The 20553-nt window shown below is 34.0% G+C and overlaps 1 protein-coding gene across 1 annotated transcript in view; it reads right to left on the bottom strand.

The window, feature by feature from the left end:
* Window positions 1-20553, bottom strand: part of EEA1 (early endosome antigen 1) — a 118132-nt gene that overhangs the window by 10836 nt on the left and 86743 nt on the right. The window contains exons 19-23 of the mRNA XM_080809928.1: window positions 19915-20054; window positions 11433-11763; window positions 9820-9921; window positions 7830-8024; window positions 1629-1811 (exon numbers count right to left, since the gene is read on the bottom strand). Coding sequence (XP_080666054.1) covers window positions 1629-1811; window positions 7830-8024; window positions 9820-9921; window positions 11433-11763; window positions 19915-20054 — 951 coding nt within the window. The remainder of the gene's footprint in view (window positions 1-1628; window positions 1812-7829; window positions 8025-9819; window positions 9922-11432; window positions 11764-19914; window positions 20055-20553) is intronic.

Here is a 20553-nt window from a genome sequence, read left to right as displayed (position 1 = left end):
TATAACAGCATATGGTAACATATAGACATACTATATTTATACATATTATATATAAATATCCTGTGATTGTCAACGTTTTTCAATAATGTACTTTAAATTAAACAAAAAAACTAAACAGGAAAAAAAGAAAAAGCATAGTATTTCACCATGACAAAAAGAGAAAGAAAGAGAAAGACAACTAGCTGGATCATCTGGGAGATGTTCCATTTACCTTGGAGAACTCGTACCTTAATGCTACATAAAAATTATCCTTTTCCCACATCCTTCATTTTAATAAACACGATACTTTAATCAAATAGTACTGTCAAGAACAAGGTTTCCATATATGTTTAGGTTATTAAGTTTACTTTGAGCTAAAATCTCCTAATTTTAATCATTAGACATTCTGGTAGTCTTGGGAAGTTGACCAATATATAAAGCTAAAGTCAATATTGCCTGATAACCAACAGTAAAATTGCTTGCATTTTCAAAAATCCTTAGATTTTCCTAATAAAGTCCTTTTTATTTTTTTTATATTTTTTAAATTAAATTAACATATAATATACTATTGGTATATCCTTAGATTTTTCTAATTGAGTCCTTTTTATTTTTTTTATATTTTTTAAATTAAATTAATTAGCATATAATATACTATTGGTTGCAGAGGTACAGGTCTGTGATTCATCAGTCTTATATGATATCTAGTGCTCATTAAATCACATGCCCTTCTTGATGTCCATCATCCAGTTACCCCATCCCTCCAACCTCCTCCCCTTCAGCAACCCTCGGTTTGTTTCCTATGATTAAGTCTCTTATGGTATGTCTCCCACTCTGGTTTCATCTTATTTTATTTTTTCCTCTCTTCCCCTATGACTGTTTTGTTTCTTCAATTCCATATATCAGTGAGATCATAGGTAACTGGCTCTCCCTGTTTGGCTTATTTCACTTAGCATAATACCCTCTAGTTCCATCCACGGTATTATAAATGTCAAGATTTCATTTTCTGATGGCTGAGTAGTATTCCATTGTATATATATACCACATCTTCTTTATCCATTCATCTGTTGATGGACATCTGGGCTCTTTCCATAGTTCGGCTATTGTGGGCATTGCTGCTATACACGCTGGGGTGCAGGTGCCCCTTCAAATCACATTTGTATCTTTGGGGTAAATACTCAGTAGTGCAATTGCTGGGTCATGGGGTAGCTCTATTTTCAACTTTTTGAGGAACCTCCATACTGTTTTCCAGAGTGGCTGCACCACTTGCATTCCCACCAACAGTGTAAGAGGGTTCACCTTTCTCCACATCCTCACCGACCATCAAACAGCAGTCCTTCTTAAAAATTACCTTTTTACGTAAAGACAGCAAAGTCTTTAGATAAGCTTAAAATATAGCAGTTAACATATTTCCAAATTATTTTACTGTTACAGATGTTATTTTTAAATTGCCTATATTTACATATATATGTTGTAATAACATAAAACAATTTAATTTTTAAAAAGCATGTGACTCCAAAAATAATAATTTAATAGAAAACAATCATGATATTCCATAAATACTAACATTCCCTTGCCATCTGGACTCAATCAGTCATTTAATGAATGTCTATAAACAACTTACTCCATTTTTGTAATATATTTTACTATACCTTAAGATCTTGCCTGGTGGCAAGAAGCTCAGATTCCTTCCCATAGAAATCAGACTGAAGCTGTTTTAGATTTTCCTGACTTTTTTCATAGGTATTTTGTAACAATGACATTTTCTCTTTCTCTGCTGCAAGTTCCCGGGCTGCTTGTGTTGACTGTTGCTGTAGTTTACTCTCAAGCTCTGTCTGAAACATACAATAGTCATTTAGAACAGTTGCATATAGAAAACCAGTTGCAAATATAAAATGAAATCTACACAACTAAGAAGATTCCCGAGAACAAGTTTAGTAGTATTTATGCCTGAAAATTCTTCTTTAATAAAGAGTAACTCACTTATCTTATAGTTACAAACTTAAAGACGTACAAAATACAAAATCCAGCAAGTCTCAATTTAAAAACCAAAAAATAAAAAAGCATTAAGTACAGAAAAAAAGCATTTCACTGGGAAGTATCAATATCTCAGGAGACTGAGAGTAACAGCCACATTCTGACGGAAAATGCAGTGCTAGATGCTTTAGAAGACATAATTTAAGGTTGAACTAATGGAAATTTCTACATGAAAGAAACAAAAAAGTCCTCATTGTATTAAAGTACATCATATCTACTCCTTGAAATTCCAGAATAACTTGGGAAATTTCTAAAGGTCATCTTTATTAACAGCAAGGCAGAAAAAGGAAATCTTTGCAAAGGTCTGACTCCTCCAAACTCTAAACTTGTCTTTAGTCTTTAAGAAGATTCAGGAGATATGTACAAATTTTGACATAATTAAGATATATGTGTGTACAGTATGAAAATAAGCACTTGGCTTTTAAAATAAATACACAACTTTAATGCAACTTCTGTTGAAATGCCCAATGACCCCTTGCTCCAAAACCCAACATTCATGTCCTTGTGCACATCTTACTTAACCTCCCAGAAGTACTTGAAATAGCTGATATGTTCCCTCCTAGAAACATTTTTCAACCTGGTTTCCAGGGCACCTCGTATTTTAGGTTCTCCACCTATCTCATTGGTCATTCCTTCTTTAAATCTTTCACTAGCTCCTCTTCTTTTGTTTGATCTTTCAATATTCTAGGACCCCAGGATTCTGTCCTGTCCTCCTTTTATTCTATAAACAGTCTCTTTCTAGAAGATCTCAACTACACTAATGGCTTTAAATATCATTTATTTACAGTTGACTCCTGAACTATGTCTCTAACCCCAACCTCTCTGCCTGAACTCTGGGTTCAGGTTATGATCAAGTACTTCCCTGACATCTCTACTTCAATGACTGAAAGACATCTATCTCAAGCAGAACTCTGGATTCCTGACACTGCTCATCAAAAAGCTGCTACTTTCCCCCCATAAATATGATCATCTATCCACCTGCACAAGCCACAAACATAGAATTATTCTTGATTCCTCTTTCCATCGTCTCTCATCATCTAATTTATCAGCAAGCCCCGATGACTCAGCTTCCAAAATATATTCCCAACCATCTACTCCTAAAACTTTACTTCATGCTATCACCATGTACTACTGCCAACAGTCTTTCATTGCCTTCTCTGCTTGCTCCTTTATCTCCCCATAATCAGACTGCACCAGTCTCTGCTCAAAATTCCCCAACCGATTCTATCCTTAGAACAAAGTATATCATTCTCTACTGTCTTATAATCTATATATTTGCATTATATGCTTTGGCCCTGTCTACTTCTCTGAGCTCATTTCACATTCTTCTTCTTCTTCTCTCCCTCTATACTTAATCTATGTTGGTCTTCTGTTTTTGGAAAATACCAAGCTAGCTCTCTAGTTTACGGTCTTCGTACTAGTTGTCTCCTTGGACCTTTGTACAGATAGCTCTTGACTTTCATGTATCAACTCAAATCTCTTCAGAGAGGTTTCTTTGATCACCCAGCCTTTAGTAGGACTCTTTCCTATCACTGGCTTTCACATCACCCTGTTTAATTTCTTCCCCAAGAAAGTGTAAGCTCCACGAGAACAGGTTCCTTGTCTGTTCTTGGCTATATCTCCAACATCCAAAATTGTGCCACGGCATAGAACAGGTGTCTAGTAATACTTCTTAAATGAATGAATGACAAACAGATTGGAGGTGGAAAAGCCTGGGATGACTATTAATAAGCTATTGTAATAGCCTGGATAGGAGAATAAAATAGCCTGGACTAAGACCGTGGCCCTAGGAAATGAGAAAAGGGGATGCATTCAAGAGAGCCAGGAGGCAGACTGACAGGAGGTCGTGCTAATACCTATGGAGGAAATGGGGTTTGACCTCCCTATATGTTATCTCATAACATCCCATGTCACCTCCTTTTCATTTCCTCTAGTTTAGATTCTTCATGATGAAGAATTCCTGGACATCTTTTTTAACCTTGAAGACTATACTGGTCTTACATATTTCCTTTTATAGAATACTACTTCTTTGCTTTAACATTTTCCCCCCAAAATCTAGTTTTCTTTCTCTTTAATCACCTTCATGGCTCTCAACTAAGCCCTCTGCAAAGTCTCAATAATGACCATAAAGGCCTTTGGGTTCATATTTGGGCCTTCATTATCTTTACTCTGATGGACTGATTGATTCATTCGTTTATAACAATTATTGGCTGGCTTATTTGTCAAAAGACACAGTTCTCCAACTTTGAGGAACTCAAATATATTAGTGGGGAATTAAAAAAAAAAAGGATCAATGCAACAGTTTGATAATTGCTTTAATAGAAGTAAACCCAAATGTCCAAAGGAGAATACAGGAGGGTCAGTCATTTACAATTCACCCTTCACAAACTGACCAGTTTTTGCTCTAAAATGGGTCTGACCACATTCTTCCCTTCTTAAAAATCTTTAATACTCCAATATTAAAATTTTAAAGTGGAAACAATGATACAATATCTACTGTAATCTGACTGCATCCAGTTCTGTTGCCTTCTCCCTCCCCTCACTTCTCCATTTACCATGCACTCCAACAGCTAATGTTCTATAACAATATTTTCTAAGTCTTGGAAACATTGCTAATATTGTTTTAGCTCCCTGAAATGTCTAATTTACTTTTTTAAACTTTCAAAATTATAATCATCTCCAAAAGCCCGATTAAAATGCTAACTCCCTAGAAAGCCAGTCAAAATTTCCATTAAGTTCTATTATTTCATATTTCTGTTTAAGTTATTTCATTCTCCCTTATACATTATTTTTCTTCTTTATATACCTACATCCTCATTAAATTATAAGCTCCTTGAGAGTTGGGGGCCCTATCCTTTTCATTCTGTATTCCCACAATAGATTTCAAATAAAGTTGGTACAGGGGCCATTGACTTACTTGCAAGATCCTACTTGCAGGATTCTTGATCAGCGGCTCCCAAACAATCATATATATCCAAAATATGTGTGTGTGTGTTATATAAGTGCATACACATATGTATCTATATCCATTTAAACATTATGTTTGTTTTTCCTGTTTCATTGTGGGCCAGTGACTGTCACAGACCATCACTGAAGAGTTGACCATGCACATCAACAAACTTAGATCATAGTTTGCTATACTTCCATATAATAGCCAACAAGTATTTTGCTTCTATATTGCACTGAGCACAGTACTGCATATTTTAAATCTATTTTCTCAATCTTTACAACAACTCTACAACTCCATTTTATTTAGCTCAGAAAGATGATTCCCCCATGACCATAAACCTAATTTGTATCACATGAAATTTAAATTCAGATCTGCCTACCTCCAAAATTTATCCTGCTTTCCATGTTACAGTGCTCCTCAACAAAACCAAATTATACTTGCCTTTCAATGATTCTCTACTTACTCTAAATTCAAAATCTAATTTACATAGTATCTGGGAGGCTTAGTCGGTTAAGCGTCTGCCTTTGGCTGAGGTTATTATCCCAAGGTCCTGGGATCAAGCCCTGAATCAGGCTCCCTACTTAGTGGAGAGTGTGCTTCTGCCTCTGCCCCTCCCCGCCACTCAGGTTCTCTCTCTGGCTCTCGCTCTCTCTAATAAATAAAATATTTTTTTAAAAATGTAATTTATAGCAACTGGTTATCCACCAACATTCCCCAAAATGCTATCCTTCCCAATTTTAAAAAGTGTGCTCCTTATTTTAGCATCCATATACTAACATAAATTAAGTACAGCCATTTCTGAATGTTTGTGCCCCCCTCAAAAGTCCATGTTGAAGCCTAAATCCACAATGTGATGGTATTTAGAGGTGGGACCTTTAGGAAGCCATTAGGTCATGGGGGTACAGCCCTCATGAATTAATAATTAGGGATTAGTATCCATAGAAGAAGAAACATAAGAGATGTAATCTCTCTCTCAGCCATATGAAGATACAGCAAAAAAGCATCTGTCTAGGGGCGCCTGGGTGGCTCAGTGGGTTAAGCCTCTGCCTTTAGCTCAGGTCATAATCTCAGGGTCCTGGGATCGACCCCCACATCGGGCTCTCTGCTCAGCAGGGAAGCCTGCTTCCCCCTCTCTCTCTGCCTACCTCTCTGCCTACTTGTGATCTTTCTCTCTGTGTCAAATAAATATATAAATAAAATCTTTTTAAAAAAAGAAGTTATATTTTAAAAAAAAAAGAAAGAAGAAAGCATCTGTCTATAAGCCAGGAAATGGATCCTTACCAGACACCGAATATGCCAGTGTCTTTATTTTTTATTTATTTTTTTGTCTTTAATGGACTTCCCAGCCTACAGAACTGTGAGAAATAAACAGTTACTGTTTAAGCCACCAAGTCTATGGTATTTTTGTTATAGCAATCCAAACTAAGACAACTACCAATAAAAACATTTCCTTTAAACTCTCATAATTCTTTTAAGATCTCATAATTCTTTTTTTTAAAGATCTCATAATTCTTAAGGTGTCTAATAAATTCATGCAAAGCATGGTCAATATACATTAATCATAAATCTAAAATAAATCCTACTGTAACTAATAATTAAGAAGAAAATATGCTAAAATAGTTGGGCTTTATTTTTTTTTAATTTATGAAACTATTATGCTATAAAAAGGAAGATCTGGGGAATACCTGGATATGAGGACAATAAATTTTGGGGAAAATAATTACCTCAAGATATCAAAGCATACAACAAAATATGTTTTGTGATAATTACATCCTGCCTTATGATTATATATAACACCAAAAATGCAAATTTGTCTACTCTTGAGTTATTAGAAAATTACTCTTTTGTAAAGTGACACAGTTATAGTTATACAGTGGTCAACATAAAATACCTATTTGCAAGGTTAAATTTTTTTCTCTAGTAATATGATAACTAACTCTTAATGACATATTTTGATTGTTCTACATAAAAGAGATTTCACTTCTCAGGACATCTGGGTGGCTCGATCAGTTAAGCACCTGACTCTTAATTCTGGCTCAGGTCATGCTCTCAGTGTTGTGAAACAGGGTGATGTGATGGAGTCCACAGCAGGCTCCACGCTCAGTGGGGAGTCTGCTTAAGATTCTTTCCTTCTGCCCCTCTCCCGAACACCCCCACCCCACCCCACTCTTGCACACACACACACACACACACACACACACACTCTCTCTCTCTCCAGTAAATAAGTAAATCTTTAAAAAAAAAAAGATTTCACTTCTCTCTTCTCTGTTGACCAAATGACATGCAAAAGTAGTGAAAGTTCTTTTTGTTCAAATATTAAGTACAATCCATTTGTCAACCTGTACAGACAAGTACTAAAATATATTTAAGAATAAAAAATAGATGCTTAATAATAAATTAGGATCATTTAGAAATGAAAGCCATTAAGATGTAACTTAGAATATCAAACAATTATAACTATATGAAACCTACACTCCTGAATTTTTTTAATACATACCATTTTGTGTTTTTTGTTATCTTCCCTTAATATGGATCATTTATTTTTAAAATCCTTTAAAATTTTCTAATGCCCTAGAAATGTATAAATTATTCCCATAACATTAAGTGTTAATTATATTATTGTATAAAAAGGTAATTTTATGTCTATCAGATGATTAATTTTAAGTAAAGATTATCTAAAAACATGGTTAGTGAATGGAAATCCAGACTTATATATTTAATTACATAATTAAAATACTTAGAAAAATTACTTAGAAGAATTCTGAGCATATAAATTTTTGTTTGTTGCAACTCATCTGTGTTATCACATTATCTTAACTGCAAAGATTTTCTTCCCGTAAAAAGTAAACAAATACCATATTACTACCTTCTGTGAAATAGCAATTTTAACTTCTCCTTGGAGTGCATCAATTTGTTTTTTCTTCTGTTCAGTCAATTGCTTTAGCTCATTTATGTTCCCCTGAAGTTGCTGTTCTTCTTTTTCCTTTTGTTTTAAAGTATTCTGGGCCTGTACAACTTGTCCCTGCATTGAATTGAGTTCCACTTTCAACTGATGAGAAGTCTAAAAGAAAATAAAATCTGTTAAGCATTCATCATTCAAGCAAGACACATTTACTGGGTACCTTCTACATGCCAGGCACAACTCTAGGTAGAAAGTACTAAATCTGATGGCCACAGGTGATAAGTAGTAAACAAAAATAAATAAATAAATAAATAAATAATAAAAATGAAAACAAAAGTCCCTGCCATCAAACAGAGTTCATAACTGATGCTACTCACTATTAGATAACATGCTGAATTAATCTTTAATATTTGTTTAATCTTACCTTCCTCTCTATCTCATAAGTATGTGTTTGGATAAAGCTTGTAAATGAGCTAGACTAGTATTATTTTGTATCACAGAAAATAGGAATATTAATATCAATCTTTGGACTGCTGGAACATCTACTGTCTTTCAAGAATAGTCTCAAAATGCTAACTTGGCCCATTGGCCATGGTTAATCAGAAAGAATAGCTCCATATATACTCTGATAAAACTAAAATCATTTTTGGCAAATATGTTTAGGATCTGTCTGATGACATTAAACTATCCCATGCAATAGTTTCCTCATTTAGAGATCTGGGGTATGTTGTGCTACTACCATGTTTTTTTTAATCTACTAGGATATATTTCTGTTCAAAATATAGAAGTCACACTGAGGTTCTTCTGTGGCCAATGTGAACTACAATGATCTCTCGTCCTTCCAGCCAAAGTCATGTTTTCATGTTTTATGCATATTTCATTATGAACCTAACTTGAGCATTTGACCATATTCAAAGTTACTTCTGAAAAGTTTCACCACTACATATCACTACATATCAACTCATATCAGCTTATCTCCAACTTTTATGCAAAATAGGAGTTAGGCAGTGTAACAATGATGATGATTATAATATGATAACCAATGATAAAGTGATAGCTAACATCTGAGCATTTATTTTATTCTGTTATTATGGTTCCAAGCACTTTGAAATATATTAACCCAATTTTCTCCTAACATAATCCTACAGCATAGATTCTCTTATTAGCCCCATTTTACTGCTGAGGAAATGGGAGCATGGAGAGATTAAGTAATCTGCCTAAAACAAGACAAGACAGCATACCTAGCAAATAGCACAGTCAGGATATAAATCTGGACAATGGATTCAGAGCTTGAGCACTAAGCCACCATAATTTTGTCACTTAATGACTGGCATCTAAAACACAAGTGGTCTCCTTTCAAGCAACAACCAGACTACAATCACATTTAGAACTTCTCAGGACTAGATTTTGCTGCTTTATCAAATCAGATCTCTACAGAAAAACTACATGCCTGGACTGCTAGAGGTAGCTCTTCAGAGAATAACAACTATATATTATACCCATTTATTTACTCATTTGCTTTTATTTTAGATGGAGAGCAATAAAAGCATTAACCACAGAAAATCTGTTGTTATACAATGTTAACATACCATTAAATATAAATGTCCATGAAATAAAGAGCTGTTAAAATATTATTCTATGGAAAGCCTGTCAAGGTATTTTTCTTAAGCATAATAATGTTCCTTAATCTAAATTATCTAGTTATAACTCTATAGTAAGTTAGCTCAATGAACTTTATTAATTGTAATCCTTTATTTTGGGTCTTTTATTATAAACTAGCTTAAATCTTTTTAGCAGCAGGTAGAACATAAATGACAATTTTAAACTACTTTTTTGTGATCCATTACATTTCAGAGACATAAACCTCCTTCGACTTAAGTATTGGTGTGAAATTTTGAAAATACAGACCTTATTATTCTTCACATATTTTACATTACAGAAAAAAAAATCTTACCTGCTTCTCTTTTTCGAGTGACTTTTTCAGTTCACTCTGTTCCTTAAGTGCGTTCTCCATCTGTACTTGAAGCTGATGCTTTAATTCTTTGCAAGTTTTTTCCTAAAAAATATCAGAACTACATTATACAGAAGATATCTGTAGTAAGTTTAAGAAGTTTGATTTATATGCTTAGTAAGATCCACAGAAATACACTAGAATCATTGATGGGTTAGCATGGGATAGAATCATCCATTTGAGTTATAAAACAGCCAAATATTAGAGCAATAAAGGTAGACAGATGGAAAAGGTTAAAAGCTTCTATGATCAACCAGCAGGTGAACACTTTGGAAATCACATTTTTAGGTCACACAATTAATTACAATTAATTAACTTGTCATGCCATTTTAAAAGTAGAATAACAGAATAGGTGCCTGGCTGGTTCAGCTGGCAGAGCCTGCGACTCCTGATCTCAGGGTCCTGAGTTTGAGCCCCATGTTGGGCGTGGAGTTACTTTTTTAAAAAAGCTCGTAAAAGCAGAATGACAATCGTCAAGAAAATGGAAAAAAGGAAATTTTTGTAAAAGAATGTATTAAAACAATAAAGAATAATCACATATTTATATATATATGATTTATATTACATATATATTTTTATATGCCATATATAAATATATTTAAATTCATATAAATAAAGAATAATCACAACTTAAGAGGGAAGATATACAGATAGGAGATGTTTTCTCCAAACAGAAAGGAACATAAAAGTAACATGCTAATATATATTTTTTGTGCTACTGGACATTTTCACTGACCTTCATATTGTTACATGCTGTAACATGTAACATGCTGTTACTCTGTTATTCTGGGTTAAAATATTTCTTTCTTTTTTTTTTTTTTTTGGCAGATTTATTTATTTATATGAGAGAGAGAGAAAGAGTAAGCATGAGCAGGGGAAAGGGCAGAGGGAGAGAAACTCAAGCAGACTCCACACTGAGCCGGACATAGGGCTTGATTCCAGGACCTTGAGATCATGACCTGAGCCAAAATCAGGAATCAGATGCTTAACCAACTAAGCCACCCAGGCATCCTACGGGTTAAAATATTTCTGCGAATACATTCCCCATTTAGCATTTCCTGAAACTGTGTGACTTTTATTTCATATAGTTTAAATATGTTTTATGGTAACTCTAAGATATGACATTATCTAGAGTTTTAGAACATTAAGAACATTTAGAACAACTTGGAAAGTTTATAATACCAGATTAAAAGTCATCAAGATCCTCTGATTTTTTTTCTGTTTTTTCAGGCAAGAGAATAATGCTTGAACCAGCAGCTACATTCTCTATGAAAATGTCTCTGAGGACAAACAGGCAGCACTCTCTCCCAAACCCAACATCATACCAACAATAGACCAAAACTGTATATTCAACTAAAAGTTTCCTGGGCCTCTGGAAATTTTACACAAAAACACCAATATCTTTTTCTCAGGTTAAGAAATCCCAATTCCTTTTCTCATAAGAATTATTTGAAATCATTTAAATGTAGGATAAAAAGTCAACAGTGGGTTAAGCAGAAAAACCAGTACATTTTAGATAAAAATTACTTCTACCTAAGTAAACATAAACAACTAACCAAATCTAATATAGCAGCTTTTCCTTTCTGATTTTCCTTTTCAAATTCACTTTTGGAATTCTTCAAAGAATCAGAAACTTTTGATAGATTCTCTTTTGTTGCAGAAAGCTCTGCCATTAGAGTTTCTTTCTCCATCTTCACTTTTTGTAGTTCTGCTGCTGCTGTTTGAATTTTGTTATTTAATTCCTTGTGCTGCATCTTTGTATCCTGACTTAAGTTTTCAATTTCTTGTTTAAGGATTTTTTTTTCTTCCTCTTGCTTGGTAAGCGTTTGTTTAATATTTTCAAGAGCTTCAGATTTTTTCTGAAGATCCAACTTCGTACTGGATACTCTAAATATTTAAGAAACAAATTTTTTAATTAATGCATAATTTATAATTCCTAATTTAGCATTAAAAATTAATAATTACTATTTTTAATTAATTGAGTTTTAAAACTTTCTTGTGTAGCTCAGAAGTAAAAATAATAATTTAATGTCATAAAACAACACAACTGAAAACACCTTAAATCTGATCTGATCCTTTGACAGATAAAGATGATTTTCTTTAAGTCAAATCCAGTCTCATCTATTGCAATGGATGTCCCCCAAAACTGTACATATATCTGACCCTCAAGTCTACAACAGCCAGAAAAGGTTTTCCATGTACCTTAAAGAATTTATTCATTGTGTTAACCCCCATGTATACAGAGCACTTTGCCGCTTACCTTGAAAACATAAAACACGTTATGTATTTTCTAGATATTAAACTTTAAAATATGATTAATGTAGGAAAAAATAAAGTAAAAAAAGAAATATTTCACTTCAAACAGAAAGAAAGACAAAAGATTTAATTCTAGACCCTAGCAGATTATACAAGAGACTTGTTATCATTTGTGCCTTAAATGTAAGTTTTCTACACCTAAATGAATAAGCTACAAGAATAAAGAAATGAAGATACAGCTTTAAGAAAGTTAAAAACTTCTACTGTTTGATAAAATGAAATTATGCACCAAAAAAACCCCCACATATTAAAGATCAACCATTTTTAAAGTGAAAATAAAACCAAATGCAAAGTTACATTTCTTGAATGCATACTATTTCTGATGTACTTTATAATCAGTATAAATTTAATAATATGTTAAAGAGAGGTTGTTAAAAGATGTACTAGCCATATATTTGAAGTTGGGTATTTATATAATACCAGAATTATATTTAAATTTTGAAATTTTTCAACTTTTAGTCCCAGAAATTTACTTTTACTTTCTAAAAGTGGCTTGAAAAGTGCATTCATAGGATACTGTACCTCACTGATTTTTAAAGGTCTAAATAGAAAGGTCATTATCTTTTTCTTATAGTTACAATTCCTATCAAGCAACCCTAAAATTAGGACTTGATATATATCTCTATGCTACTTAACTTTCCCATAAATAATTATTATAAAATCGTAAGATTATGTGACTCAAAGAAGGAAAAACAGAAATAAAGTCTTTCATTGTCACATAAACTAATTTTAAAAAGGGCACTAAAGGAAGTAATAAATAAATCTTCAATCATAGTTGGAAACAACACCTTTTTCTCAGAATTGGCAAAACAACCAGAGGTCGGGGGAAGGCAAGGATATAGAAGGTTAAACATTATCGGGAATGAATATATCAAGAGAACAAAAAGTATAGAATAAGAAACCTACTCAATCGTATTGTAACAGAGTTGTCTGGTGACAGATGGTAGCTACCATTGTGGTGAGCATAGCAGAAAATATAGAGGTCTTGAATCACTTTGTTGTACAGCTGAAACTAAAGTAACACTGTGTATCAACCATATTCAAACAAACACCAAAAAAAACCTATTTCTTAAAACACTATCAACCACCTTGACTAACTAAAACTTATAGATAGAGCACTTACCAACAGAGAATAAACCTATGTACACATGGAAAATTAACCAAGGTAAACCATACACTGGGCAATAAATAAGACTTTTTTTTTTAAAGATTTTATTTATTTATTTGACAGTCAGAGATCACAAGTAGGCAGAGAGGCAGGCAGAGAGAGGGGGGAAGCAGACTCCCCGCTGAGCAGAGACTGATGCGGGGCTTGATCTCAGGACCCTGAGATCATGACCTGAGCCGAAGGCAGAGGCTTAACCCACTGAGCCACCCAGGTGCCCCAAGACAGTTTTAAAAGTCCAAATTTTACAGAGCATGTTCTCTGTTCACAATGGAATTAAATTAAAAGTTAGTAACAACTATCTAGAAAAGCTCCAAATATCTGGGAAGTAAACAACATACTTCTAAATACTCCATGTATCAGGCTCCTGGGTGGCTCAGTTGGTCAAGCAACTGCCTTCACTTCGGGTCATGATCCTGGAGTCCTGGGTCCCACATCGGGCTCCCTGCTCAGGAGGGAGTCTGCTTCTCCCTCTGACCTCTCCCCTCTCATGCTCTCTCTCTCTCAAATAAATAAAATAAAATAAATCTTTAAAATAAATTTATAAATAAAGAGGGGTTCCTGGGTGGCTCAGTGGGTTAAAGCCTCTGCCTTTGGCTCAGGTCATGATCCCAGGGTCCTGGGATAGAGCCCCACATCGGGCTCTGTGCTCAGCAGGGAGTCTGCTTCCCCCTCTCTCTCTCTGCCTCCCTGTCTACTTGTGATCTCTCTCTATCAAATAAATAAATAAAATCTCTAAAAAAATAAAATAAATTTATAAATAAAGAAATAAAGAAATACTCCTTGTATCAAAGAAAAAGATCACAAAGGATATTACAGTAATGAAAATACATTGTAAGATGAGAGTTGGAAGGAGAGCTGGATGCAAAGATGTAAGAGGGCCTTGAAAAAGGGGAAACCTTGCCCTGTTTTTTGGGCTGAGCCCTGGAATCAGGGGTAAGGTTTAGTAAAACGCTGGATGTGTTTACCCAGCCCTTTTTTCATAGATGGTACAGTAGAAATGCAAGATATTACTTTAAAAAGTTTCCATAAAGTATAAAAGCAAAAAAAGACTTTAGTATTAAAAGGTTTCCCTACTTCAATATGATATAGAAACCTCTGCATGAATTCTGAACCATGAGATTAGAACATAGAGTAGAAATGGGCCCATTTACTTTGAACCCATTAGAAATGGAAAGAACCTTTGTGCCCACAGGGGCCTTGGGAAGAAGAACAAGAACCAGCTCAGAGGTGATCTTCATGGGCTGACGCCTGGGTTCCAAAAGTGACAAATTACTCAGTGGGTGATATATGATGTTAACAGTGAGAAGGAATACCACTTAAGGTATATAATGCACCTCTATACCCTCAAATTCAAAGTATCGGGACTTACTTCACTATATGTGAAAACAAGAAATTTTCCTCATCACTCCCAAACAAGGGCAAAATCATGAAGGTGTCAAACATCTTAATTATCATCAATCTGATGGGTTTTATTTCATTTCCCTGAGGGGTACCTCTCCAGGCTCTCAGTTTCCATCTTTATTACTGAGAGTCAAAAAACCTTCATACCCTTGACACAGATCAAGTCTGTCAACTCAGTCACAGAGTTCTATTTGGCATTTAAAGGAAAAGTCTACTGAAATGTGACCAGTCACAAGCCCTCCTTTGAAAAAATCCAGATAAATGGAGTGGAACTGATTTTTTCCATCAAAATTCTGTGTGTCCACTGAAGATTTTATGGTAAGACCCAATGGAAGCATCAACATCAAGAACAAGCTAAGAAAGAGACTAATTCTACCTTAGAAGTGAACAAAAGATGCCCCATCTCAGCACTTTTATGAATATATGGGGTATGTCTGGAGGCAGATACCCCCTCTGCCACTAAGGACATCTGAAACTTCTTATATCAATTCATCTTTTAGATCCTAATATCTTCTAAACTAATTCACCCTTATACTCAGACCTATCATAAATAAGCCCATTAAGCACTTAGTACAAATGGGAAAAGACAATCTTCCTCAAGGTAATTTATTCCATCTGTTAAAAATTGTCATATTAAACTGATTTTACTGAACTATGACATGTAATTACCATCTGCAGAAACCTGGCAAAATACGAAGAGGATGAGTAACTATGAAAATGAAAGAGATACTACAAAAGGTGGACAACCACAGGGAAGCTTCCACATTAAAAAGCTATAAAAAAAAAAAAAAAGGAAACTAAACCCAAAGTCTAAGGGAGAAAACACTAAAGAGAAGACGAGAAATAAATGAAATGGAAAATTGACAAAATCAGGGACGCCTGCCAGGCTCAGTCAGTAGAGCATGTGACTCTTGATTTAGGGTTGTGAGTTTGAGCCCCACATTGGGCATACAGCCTACTTAAAATAAAAGAAAATAATTTTAAAAAATAAAGTCCAAATAAATAAATAAACTTCTAATCTTAAAAAAAAAATTGACAAAATCAAAAGTTTTTTTATAAAACCGATAAACCCCAAATTAGATTAATCAAGAAAAAGAGAATATAAATTAGCACTATTAAGAATAATAAGACATCAGGGGCACCTGGGTGGCTCAGTGGGTTGAGCCTCTGCCTTCGGCTCGGGTCATGATCTCAGGGTCCTGGGATCAAGCCCCACATCGGGCTCTCTGCTCGGCGGGGAGCCTGCTTTCCTCTCTCTGCCTGCCTCTCTGCCTACTTGCGATCTCTATCTCTCTGTCAAATAAATAAATAAATAAATAAATCTTAAAAAAAAGAAAAGCAAAGCATTTGATCACAACAACCACCAGTCACTCTTGATTCTAAGGAAGTTATAAGATGGGTAAGAGAGGTGTTATAACCCCAATTTTAAAAAAAATAATAATAATAATAAGACATCACTACAGAGTCTACAGACCTTAAAAGTATAATGATATTGTGAACATTATACCAATAAATTTGAAGTTTAGATTAAATGGAAAAATTCCTTCAAAGACACAAATTACCAAAACTGACTCAAGTAAAATATTAGAAAAAAATACTAGCCCTGTATCTATTAAATAAATTGAACTCTAAATTAAGAAGCAATCCATAGAGAACTTCAGGTCAGCTGGTTCATTGGTGGATTCAATAAAACATTTAAGAAATAAATAATACCCCTCACAAACCCTTTTAGAAAGGAGAGGAAGAAAGAAAACTGTCAATTTTTTTTTAAGATTTTATTTATTTATTGACACAGAGAGAGAGAGAGAGATCACAAGTAGGCAGAGAGACAGGCAGAGAGAGAGGGGAAGCAGGCTCCCCGCTGAGCAGAGAGCCCGATGCGGGACTCGATCCCAGAACCCTGAGATCATGACCTGAGCCGAAGGCAGAGGCTTAACCCACTGAGCCACCCAGGTGCCCAGAAAACTGTCAATTTATTTTTAAAATCAACATATCCATAATTCCAAAACGACAATGATATTAAAGAACAACCAGACCAACAGTCCCCATGAATGCATATAAAATTCTAACCAGAGTATTATCAACGCAAAAACAGCAATATATGAAAAGAATAATACAGGATAATCAAGGGGGATTTATCCAAGGAAAGCAAAGTTGGTTTACTATTTAAAAAAGCAATCAATACAATTCACCATATTAACAGAATAAAGAAGGAAAAACCACATGATCATTATCATTAGATGCAGAAAAAGAAGTTGATAAAAAAAATTTTAAGAAAACTAGTATAGATAGGAATGCTCTCAATCTGATAAAAGAATCTAGGGGGAAAAAAAACCCCACAGCTAACCTCAAAATTAATGATTAAATATTTCATGTTTCCAACCCAAGGCTGGAACAATGCAGGGATATCCACTATCTTTTTATTCAAAAGTTCACTGGAGATGTCAACTAACAGTAAATCATGAAAAGAAAAAAAAAAAAAACCATAAAAGGCCTACAGAATGAAAAAAATTAAATAAAATAAAACTGTTTCTAATTAACAAATATGAAGATTTTCCACTGAGAATATTCTAAAAACTCTACAAAACCAAAATGTGAATTTAGCAAGGCTAGAAGGTAGTAAGCCAATATATAAGACTCAATTGTATTTTTATACTAGCCACACACAATCAGAAAATTTAAAAAACTGGAAAACATCAAATATTTAGGATTAAATTTAGGAAGAGATATTTAAGATTCCTATTTTAAAAACAAAATGTTAATCAGAGATACTAAAGAAGACATAAATATTAGAGAAATACTACAATCATGGATTAGAAGACTCAGTATTCTTTTTTTTTTTTAATTTTTAATTTATTTATTTGACACAGAGAGAGAGATCACAAGTAGGCAGAGAGGGAGGGGGAAGCAGGCTCCCCGCCGAGCAGAGAGCCAGATGCGGGGCTCGATCCCAGGACCCTGAGATCATGACCTGAGCCAAAGGCAGAGGCTTAACCCACTGAGCCACCCAGGTGCCCCTAGAAGACTCGGTATTCTTAAAACATTAATGCTCCCCAAATTGAACTGCAGATTCATTGTCATTCCAATCAAAACCCAATAGTTTGATTTATAGAAATGGATAAGTTAATATTAAAATTTATATGGAAAAGGAATAAACTTAAAAGCAACAAGACAATCTTGAAAAAGAATTAAATTGGAGGGCTGATACAACCTGATAACAAGACCTATGCCACAAAGTTACAAAAATCAACACAGGATGGTACTGGTGTCAGAATACCATATAGACATAAAGACCAAGAGAACAGAATCGAGTCCACAAATGAACCCACATATATTAAAATAACTGCTTTGACAAAGGCACGAAAGGCCACTGATTGGGAGAAAAAGGTTTTATCAAAAAATGGTACTAGAATAACTTAATGACGTACAGGAAAAAAGATAATCCTGGACCTCCATCTCATACCTCTCACAAAAATGAGTTCAAGGTAGATCCTAGACCTAAATGTAAAAACTAAAACTATAAAATTTCCAGAAGAAAACATAAGAGAATTCTTTATAAACTCTGAGGATAGCCAGAAGTTTCTTAGAAAAGACACAAAACATAAAATTTTTAAAAAATGACAAATTGAATTCAACCAAAATTTAAAACTTTTCACTGAAAGACACCACCCAAAAAGTGAAACAAATCTGCAAAGTCTTGAAAATCTATTTGTCTGTCTGCTTAGCTATCTGGCAAAGGATTAGTACTTTCAATATACAAAGAACTCCTACAAATCAATAATAAAAAGATTCAATGGGAAAAAATTTTAATAGGCAAAATAATTTGACACTTCACAAGTGAAGAAATGCAAATTAAGCTCACAATAAGATACCATTTCATAGTCAATAAGTAGCTAAAATTAAAGGACCAACAACACCAAATACTGGCAAGGATGTGAAGCAACTGAAACACTGCCAGTAGGAGTATAAAATGGTACAGCCAGGGGTGCCTGGGTGGCTCAGTGGGTTAAAGCCTCTGCCTTCGACTCTGGTCATGATCCCAGGGTCCTGGGATTGAGGCCTGCATCCAGCTCCCTGCTCCCCCGCCCCGCCCCCGCCTGCCTTTCTGCCTACTTGTGATCTCTGTCTGTCAAATAAATAAATAAAATCTTTTTTAAAAAAAAAAGGTACAGCCATTTTGGGAAAAGGTTTGGCAGTTTTTCATACAGTTAAACATATATCTACCCCACCATGACCCTGAACTTTCACAAAAATGCTTATTTAAGAATACTGATAGCATCTTTATTCTTAACAGGTAAAAACTGCAAACAACCAAAAAAATGCCACCCAAAAAAGATAAACAAATAATAATATAGTCATTCAGTGGAACAATATTTATTCAACTACATGGATGAATTTAAAAAATAGTATGCTAAGTGAAAAAAAGGCAGTTATTAAAAAAAAACATACTGCATAATTTCATATCAAAAACACATAACAGCAATTTATGGAGACTGAAATTGGAATTGTGGTGTCTACAAGCTATTGACTAGGACACCTGAGAAAACTCCATGGGTAATAAAAATATTGTGGGGGAAGAGGGTGCGTTTTATTACACAGAGTATATACTTACTAAAACTCAAATTGTACATGTGAGATCTGTGCATTTAATGGTATGTAAATTTTACTTCAATAATTTTTAAAAAGGTACACTGATTCTAGGGTTTCCCTTGTGCTCATTAATACAATTTGTTAAGATACATCACAAAGCTAAAACAGATCATTTCTTATAAGAAAGTATAGATTCCCTACTTGATATAGTCTCTCAAAGTAGAAGCCCAATTGCTTCTTGGCTGATATTAGAAATACTCCTCTATTTGTTACTTTTACATTTATTTATTCAAATCAGTGAACAACTCAAAACAATTGCTTTAACTCAGATAAATGAGTACCATACTACTGTTGAAAAGAGACTGGATGACCCAGATTTTCAGTCCTTTCTAGTGAAGGTAAATTTAACCCTATTATGATGGCTTTTTTATTCATTGATATAAACATCAGAGTTTATAGAATCAACATAAACATTAAATAAATCTTTGAGCCCTGCAATAGCAAAATTGAAACCATAATATTTTAATAGTTTATAATCTCTCCCTTAAAGTAGTTTAGCTTACATTTCTTTCTCCATTTCAAGTTGTTTACTCAATTCTGTGGCTCTAAGCTCTAAATCTGTATTCAGCTGTCTTTGCAGTTGTAGATCCTGCAAAGCTTGTTCCTTGCTTCCTTTGACTTCAAGAGTATCCACTTCTAGTTTCTATGGAAGAAATATGATACAGTAACCATTTTAACGTCAATAATTATCCATCTATTATTAAATATAACATTTTTGTTTATACTCAAATTGATGTTGACATAACACACAATAATAACCATAAAATATTTATGTTATAATAAAGAATATTTTCCATTCTGAAGTCATTACTGAATAAAGAAACTATTTATTTTGGAATCTTTCAAAGGAACTACCACAGGCTTTATAAATGACAGGCAGTCACTAAGTATCTACTTTTAAAAATTAACTCTAAAAAAGAGAATAAACTTAAAATAATTATGTCTATTACTTGAAAAAAAGTTTTAACTCAAGTGTGAAAAGACAAGATAACAGGTTCATATGTGGGTCCACTTAAAATATATTACCCTTTATAGGCAGTGAACAATACCAATGTAATTGTAAATACTCATTCAAAACTAAAATGGAGTTATTACATCATCCTTCTTGTTACATTTGTTGACCCTAAATATAAAGTCAATTG

Source organism: Martes martes (assembly GCF_963455335.1).
Source record: "Martes martes genome assembly, chromosome: 8".
NCBI classification, from domain to species: Eukaryota; Metazoa; Chordata; class Mammalia; order Carnivora; family Mustelidae; genus Martes; species Martes martes.
This window is presented reverse-complemented; position numbering and strand designations above follow the sequence as displayed.